This window comes from Hippocampus comes, unplaced genomic scaffold (genome assembly GCF_001891065.2).
Source record: "Hippocampus comes isolate QL1 unplaced genomic scaffold, H_comes_QL1_v1.1 scaffold172, whole genome shotgun sequence".
Classification (NCBI taxonomy): Eukaryota; Metazoa; Chordata; class Actinopteri; order Syngnathiformes; family Syngnathidae; genus Hippocampus; species Hippocampus comes.
In genome coordinates, this window is record NW_017805072.1 from 189,296 (window position 1) to 197,921 (window position 8,626).

The 8,626-nt window shown below is 39.8% G+C and overlaps 1 protein-coding gene across 9 annotated transcripts in view; it reads left to right on the forward strand.

Annotated features, from left to right (window-relative positions):
- The window catches only part of LOC109512742 (discs large homolog 1-like protein), a 134,537-nt gene that overhangs the window by 45,386 nt on the left and 80,525 nt on the right, over window positions 1-8,626 (forward strand). Inside the window, exon 1 of one of the 9 annotated variants that reach the window (XM_019864708.1) lies at window positions 6,220-7,508. The exons of 7 other annotated variants lie outside the window; for them this stretch is intronic. In XM_019864708.1, coding sequence (XP_019720267.1) covers window positions 7,239-7,508 — 270 coding nt within the window. In that variant the 5' untranslated portion in view covers window positions 6,220-7,238. Of the gene's footprint in view, window positions 1-6,219; window positions 7,509-8,626 lie in introns of those variants that run through there. One more of the 9 variants, XM_019864709.1, reaches the window with a different exon arrangement.

Consider the following 8,626-nt stretch of genomic DNA (forward strand, 5'->3'; position numbering starts at 1 on the left):
GTCTCAGACAGACAGCTATGGATAATTTCAAAGCGAAGAAAATGGATAACACGACGAAGAACAAATTTGCTGAAGCCATAGCTAAATGTATGGCTACTGCATGCAAGCCTGTCAACATTGTCCACAGCTCGACTCAAGCTGAAACTGACGCGATTGTTACTTGTTTGGAACTATTTTGTGTGGACGGTTACAGTGTTCCGTGGCCATATAAATAAAGCGGGTGGAGCTTCTCTGTGTTTGTCTGACAGCGACGGTGCGCTGAGGCACCTCGAGAGTTCAGCGGTGCAGTGGTAGCGACCTAGCGAACACACTGAAAATAAAATGTCCCCAGTGTTGTCATCTAACCAAGTGTAGTCATCCGAAATGATGTCAACACAAAACCGTAAAGAGACTTCCGAGCAAGAAGGACCAACAGATTCAACATAGCCTGACTGCTGTGTTCAAAGCAAACTTGAGAAAAACGAAGTATGCAACCATGGCTTAAATCCACTATAGGCTGAGTACTAGTTTACCTTAGATATGCACTTTATAATGTTATATTGCTCTGTTATGATTCCATAAGAAGAGCTGTTTAAGCAGCTGCTGTGTGACGAAATATTTTTTTCACTGTTGTTGATGGACAGTAATATTGTGTGAGAGATTATGTGTGAATAACTGCTCCAAGTGAAACATGTTCATGTAAAATTGAAAATCGAAATTGTTATTTCAGTAAATATTTGCATTTTGCACATAGAAAATTGATTCATGATTCCATGTTGATGAGAGCATTAAAATGGGGAAAAATAGAACGAAAAAATATAAAAGGAAATTCCGAAACGATAAAAAATGCGTGAGTAATCACGATTAATTTTTAGTGAATTTGAGTTAATTATGACAGTTGCATTTTTTAATTAGATTAAATATTTTAATCATTTGACAGCTCTAGTATATATACATATATACATATACACACACACACACATATATATATATATATATATACACACACACACACGCACACACACACACACACACTGCATTTGGCTGCATGTCAGGTGTACGGCACCTGCGTGTGACGTTGTACCTGTAAGTGCGTTCTCAACACCGCTTGGCTGTTGCCGACGACTAGGACGGACTGGGCATGACTGAAATACAGATGGCAGCTCATTGACGGACTCACCAGACTGATGAGGCCCACCTCTGCACATATACACATTTTACAAGCGTACAAACAGCTCAAGTCTCCTGAAAACATCAACGTGTAGATTGTGGTTTATGAGATGTAAATATAAAATGGACTTTTATATATTCTGGAGCTGTTAACTTTCATAAACGCTGCATTAGTATGATATATGTTTATTTCCAATTGCCATACTATAATCAACCATAACAGGTAGTATAAGTGCATACATTGCTTAATTTGTGAGTAAAATAAGGCAAATTAAGTCATTGTTTTGAATGTTGCTAATGTGGGCCATAATTCAATACCAAGGTAATTTTAATTGCGTGAAGCCCTATCACAAATACATTCATTACTCTGATGTAATATCTTTATAGGATATACTGCTTTCGAGGGCACATTTATTGTATCTCAATTTGGAATCTGGAAAACAACTTTTTTTTTGAAGCATTTTTTTTTTTTTTACTATTTTACACCATAAACGGTATATGGTATATGGATGTAATAAAATAGCAGGTAATATGTAAAATACTTTGCAATATATATATATATATAAAGAGAGAGAGAGAGAGAGAGAGAGAGAGAGAGAGAGAGAGAGATATGCAGTCAAACCTCGGTTTTCGAACGTCTCTGTTCTCGACAAAATCGGTTTTTGACCAAAAATTTCGAGTTTTTTTATGCCTCGGATTATGACCGAAAATCGGTTCTCGACCAAACTGAGCGCACTTGAATGCACCACTCGACTCCTCTCGCCTTCCTTACACAAGGAAGTGACACGGAAGTGACGCTTCCTCGTGTAGCGTTCTATTGTGAGCAAACGTGTTCAATAAAGATTTTTTTTTTTAAAAAAAGAGCGTACAATGTGAGCGAACGTGTTCAATAAAGATTTATTTTTTTTTAAAAGAGCGTCCATTGTGAACGGACGTGTTCAAGAATGATTTTTTTTTTTAAAGTATCGTGTTTTTTGACATCTACGCAAATCAGACTGCATTGTGTATCAGCCCCTAATCATGGCACCAAAGAAAGCAAGTGGAAGTAGTAAAGCTGGTGAAAAAAAGAGGAAAATAGTGTGAAAAACTATTGAATTTAAGAAAGATTTGACAGCGAAATATAAATCAGGTGTACATGTGTCTGTGTTGGCTAAGGAGTTCGGCATGCCGAAATCGACGATCAGCAGCATCCTAAAAAAGAAAGACCATCTTAAAGTAACTGATGTGGCTAAAGGATCTCGTGTGTTTAGCAAACAAAGGCCACAAATATTGGAGTAAGTGGAGAAACCTTTGCTTATTTTCACCAATGAGAAACAGCTAGCAGGGGACAGTCTTAGCCAAGATACGATTTGTGGAAAAGCAAGACAATTGTATGGAGATTTGACAAAAAGGGATCCTAGCATTGCTCCTGAAGAGTTTGATTTTAAAGCAAGCAGAGGATGGTTCGAAAAGTTGAGGAAAGTGGGCTACACTCCATGATTCGTCATGGGGAGGCAGCCAGTTCAGACAAGGAAGCTGCCGAAAAGTTTAAAGTTTAAAGCTGAGTTTGAAAATCTCATCAAGACCGAGGAATATCTTCCCCAGCAAACTTTTAATATGGACGAGACTGGACTTGTGTGGATAAAAAGCTTCAGAAAATTGATGGAGGGATGTTACCTCGTACCATAGCGTAGGGTTACAGAGAGAGAGTCCATAGTTAGGTGTATATATATATAAATATAAATATAAATATATGAGCAGATTTTATGAACTACTTTCAATGTTCTTGATTTTGCACTATTTAGCACATTGTCAGCTTTCAAGTTCATTGCTGAGGCCAGTCTAGTAACAGCACTCTTTTACTAAAAAGCCACGTTGCTGTAACATGCACAGAATTTGGTTCAGCATTGTCTTGCTGAAATATGCAGGGATGTCCATGGAAAAGACGTTGCTTGAATGGTGGCATATGTTTCTCCAAAACCTGTTTGTACCTTGTAGCATTAATGGTGCTTTCACAGATGTGTAAGTTACCCATGCCACTGGCACTAACACAGCCCCAAATTATCATAGATGCTGGCTTTTAAACTTTGCGTCCATAACAGTCCGGATGGTTCTTTTCCTCTGTGTCCAAGAGGACACAACTTCCACAATTTCCAAAAACATTTTGAAATGTGGACTCGTCAGACCACAGAACACTTCCACTTTGCATCAGCCCATCTGGCTCAGAGAAGTTTGGAGTATTTCTGGGTGTTGTTGATAAATAGTTTTTGTTTTGCATAGTAAAATTATAAGTTGCATTTACGGATACAGATTATCTGAACCTTTAGATCAGTGGTCCTCAAACTTTTTCCTGTGAGGGCCGCATAAACCTTTCGCTTCTGTGAACCCTAACCCCACGAATAAAAATTAGCAGTTGCGTTGTGTCCTGCACGTCCATGATCTCATCCAGTGCTAATGAAAATAATTCTTTTGCCTTCTGCTGCAGCTGGGCATATACATTACTCGCGATTTCTTCAATACGTCTGGTGATTGTACTCGCTGATAGACTCACGCTATTGAAGACGCATTTCTTCTTGGGGCACACCTCCTCCGCGACAGCATTCATGCATTTCTTGACAAACTCTCCATCAGTAAAAGGTTTACCGCTGCTTGCTCTCAGTTGAGCAACACGAAAGCTAGCTCGAACAGATGACTGGCCCAGCAGAGCTTGGTGTACAAATGCATTTTGCGAAGGTAACATTCCACTTTTTAGTTTTGACAGTTTGCTCGCATTTGTCCTTGCAAGCTCTCGTATTTGTCGTGACGGGATTCATAGTGTCTCCGCAAATTGTATTCTTTGAATACCGCTACCGCCTCTTGACAGATGAGACAGACAGCCTTTTCTTTGCGTTGAACAAATCAATAATCGCTTGTCCACTTTGGGTTAAATACTCTGCATTCTGCATCTATTTTTCTCTTACCTAATCTTTTCGTCATGATCCCATTCTCTGCGAGAGGGGCGGGTTTCGGATATTTTTCTGAGGTTGCCAGATTTTCTGGGGTTGCCAGATAATGGCACAGATCGCAGAAAGATGCAACAAATGTCATGTTATAGTACATATATGTGTTTATAAAATAGTTACTAATTAATAGTTAATAATGAAAATAGTTCACAATTAATGGGACATGGGTGTCTTGCTGATGACTATTTTGAGCACAGTAGTGAGTGTGTGTGTGTGTGTGTGGGGGGGGGGGGTGTGCGCATTCGCGCGTATGTGAGAGATAGACAATAGATGTGTCAACAATTTACATTAATTCAGGCTACTTATGTTACCAGAATAACTACAGACTGCTCATTATCAAGAGATGGTGATTTTGTTACTGTGAGCAAGTAGAAATAATGGATTTTTCCACACGTCTCCATTGGATTACTTAAAGAAAAACAAAAAAAAGTGAAAATTGAGTCTACCCACTTCTCCAGTGACCACTACACTAGTGTGCGTCCATGTCGAAGGCCATAAGGAAAATCAGAATGAGGAGCAGAACTGTAATTAAAACATAAAGAAGGAGCAATTGTAAACCTTGCACCTGGTTGATTTTAACAATGCCTTTTCAAGACTTCAGAAGTGTTTGACTTTGACTCTGGGAACGTTTTATGAACTCTGTTAGAAGGTGTACTGTATGCTTGATAATCTAGCACTAGCCATTACCAACCTTAAGAGGACGTAAGGATAAAATTCAATCTTTGGATATTAAACATGCATGATGTGTGCTTTTATTTAATTGGTCATGAAATATTAATCGAGCTGGCATTCACTCGCTGACATTTGACAAGAGAAGGGGGAAAGTGAAAGAGCCACATGAAGTCAGGTGGTTCTTTTTCCAGCCTGTCAATGCATTGTGTCCTGTGTTTCTCAGCAAAATTAGTCATATTGTACCAGATTTTAGTCCTGGAAAAATGGCATGATTTGTTTTTCGTTGGAACTTAAATTGATGAATCCTTAAAATATCCTTTAAAATATCGGTTTAGGCCTACCAGCATTGATTTCTATTTGCCATAATGCCCTAAATGTAAATTGCACTCCAGAACCAAATGGTTGGATATTTTAATATCCTCCTATAATGGATGTTTACAAAATATATATATATATATATCACAGTCACCCTGCTATTGCCTCAGGAATTTATAGTGACCCACTGACATAAATGAGCTTCCCTGATATCACATGATGGCAAAATTACATCTGTTTTGCTATTAACGTTCAACTTGCACCAGAGGAATGTTGCTGTTACTTTCCTTTTATACACACACAACAACACACACGTGTATGGACACACAAGCACATACCTCTCTCCATTTGTTTTCTAGAATGACAGCTTTTATGTCAGGAAGTTAATCAAACATCTAGATCATTGAGATCTTACAAAACAATGCTTTTATCTGACAGTACCAGGTGTATTTTGGGACCCAGGAAGCTGTTGCCATAGATACTGTTCCCAAGGAAACACAGGAAGAAGCTATAACAGGGGTCCTGCTCCACCTGCGGTTAATCCTTTGGGATGATACAAAAGCTGTTGATCTGTTTGGCCAATTGTTCTCCTAGGATCAAGAGTATGCTGGTAGAATACGTTGAATTGTGCCACTAAGTTCTTCAGGGAATGTATCTGACAAACTATACTTCCCTCATGTGTCCACGCTAAGTGCTTGGAATAACTCTAAAGATTCATACTTTTGAGAACACATTCTGTCTCCTCTCCTTTCCTCGTTCATCAAAGTCTGGCCAACAACAGCCTGTTGTTTCCAAGCAAGAGCCTATGCATGCATGTCTGTGTGCTTCTGACTCTGCGTTCATGTGAGAGAACATGAGTGTGAGTGTGTGGGAGAGCTGTTGCTGCAATGTCTGCAAAAAGCCTGAAGAGATTGAGCTTCTTCATAAATTTAAGCAAGCCTAATATTATGCACACAGCTAATTGAATGATGTTTAACTACAAACAACCTCAATCTGGAACAGGCATCACTGTGTATGTTTGAATGTGCCACTGCAGTTTTGTGTGTGTGTGTGTGTGTGTGTGCGCATTGAGAATAGAATTTGTCATGTCAGTGGTTGTATGGCGGATAGAGGCGTGGCTTGAACTAGTAATGATATCTGACAGTGCAGAAGGAGGAGAGAGGTGTCAAATTGCAGCTTCTAAAGACTGTATCAGACAATTTAGCATCGGGAGGGGAGAGAGAGAGAGAGAGAGAGAGAGAGAGAGAGAGAGAGAGAGAGTGGGTGGAGGCGAGGTAGGAAAAGAGAGGGACAGAACGAGAGACAGAATAATGTACTGAGAGATGAGAAGAGAGTGAGACTTAAGAGTCAGATGATAGATGTAGGGAAGGGATGGCCTGGAAGAGAAGACGAGTTCCAGCATGATATTCCAAGCATCCTCCCACTTAAAATGCCTGCATCCTTCCACCTGCTTCCTTGCATCTGTCCAGTCATTGATCTGTCCCATACAACAGCACCTCTTTTTTCATGGGAGCACACAAAACGGCAGAAGGCAGAATGACTGGCCATATCCTTGGAACACCATGTAGAGGAAGATGAAGTGGAGAGGAGGTGGTTTTGACGGAAGATGGAGATAAAGAGTGAGTTTCTTTCAATAATCAATTCTCATGTCATCCGGCCCACACGCCCTCTCGCTGTTCACTCTTTGTTTATCAAATTCAAGAAGATTTATGGACTCGCGATCGGGGGATCCTATTTTAGACGTGGGCTGGGAACAGTCGACAAGTTGAACAGCAGCTTGGACAAGTGGACAAAAAGTGAATTATCCAATGGACCACACGCTTCGAGAGGCTGATGTTCCAATTGGAAAAAAGGACTCTGTTTTCTTAATAGGTTCTACCTCATGTTAATCTCTTTATCTGACAGCTGCGCTCATGCTACTTGGAACAAAAGGAGATGATTCAAGACAATAGAATTAACTATGTCTCTTCGGTCTCTTGGAGTGTGTGGTGGTAAAGTTGTTTTTTTACATTTGATGGAAAATCCATAATGGACAGAACAAGCCGGGTCATAAAACGGGGAATCAGTGGGAAAGTACTCCTATTATTCTGACCGAAGAAGCGAGCATACAGAGCAGAGAAGATGAACTATATTTTTGGCAACAATACTCTGTACCCCCGCAGTGGGAGGGTTGGTGGAACTTCTGGGGGTCAAGGTACAGGGATAGGAGTCAAACAAAAGCTGGGACCGAAGCGGGGCTCCTCGGAGGAACTGGCGCCGCCACACAACTCCTCCCCATCCACCTCCTCTCCTGCCTCCTCCTCTCCTTCTACGTCCTCCTCTCGCTGGCAGCAGCTCCTTATGTTCTTCTCCAAGAGGAGTGCCTTCACTGACTGTATTACTTCTGGCCAGGTAACATATGCCGCATACTCTTTGTGAGTGTAAATTATGCTTAAGGGATGGTAGGAGGATCAAGGTGGGAAGTCTGTAATCTAAGATAGCCTTTTGTCTTGGATGTGTGTGTTTCCGTGAGTGTGTGTGTTATCAGGCTGACTCCGGTTTGAGTCTTTTTCATAACACAGCAGCAGGCAGAGTTCAAAGTCAGCTTTGAAGCACCTCAATTTGTTGGTGAAATATTTGATCACGTTGCCAGGGAAGTGAGACAGAGAGAGCTGCTGAGTTGCCATGGCAAAGTTATTCATTCAGTCATTCATTTTAACAGGCCAATGATGCATAAGCTGAGAAACCCGTATGAAACTATATCATAATGAAAAAGGAAAGTAAGTGATCTATTTAGTTTCATCTAAAGGTGTGCACGTCTCTGTTTCAAAATATTAAAGGTTGCCGGGTTGAAATTTTATGTCAGATTAGCTCTTCGAACAGCAATATTCAGTCATTTTTCATAACTGCTTCATTTGATAATTGAAATTCAACTTTACATCAATGAAAGCCGATGCCATCATCATCATATGAATGGGTGAAGGTGACATTTTAACACACCACACACCTGAATAGTATGTGCCTGACTGTAGAGTTTATCATATGTCTATTTTTGTATGCGCAAGTTTGTCCAATGCTAGGCACATCTCCTAATTGGTTAATATTATTTACTTGAAGGATCCATAAAACCAAGACCTGCGCCATGAAGCTATTACACTGGGCGCGTTGCACATGTGTTCATTAATGTGTTGACAATAGCAATTTTCTTCTTTGGCAAAATGCAAGCACTTTCCATTGACAACCCCAATGAATTTAGGGCATTGTGTTGAATATAAATTTGTTTGTTTGTTTGTTTGTTTGTTTGTTTATTGAACATAAAACATATACAGTAATAATTTGACAGAAAATAAGGTAAATAAAAGAGTAAAGAGGAAAGAGAAATTAGTCATCATTCAACACAGTTATTATGTTCAAGGGAGTAGGAAGAAGTAAAGAACTTATCTAGTCCTACCCCGTGTTGTATGTTTATATCTATTGAATCATTTTTATATCAATCAGAAAAGAAACAAAGTAAGAAGAAAGAAGTCTCC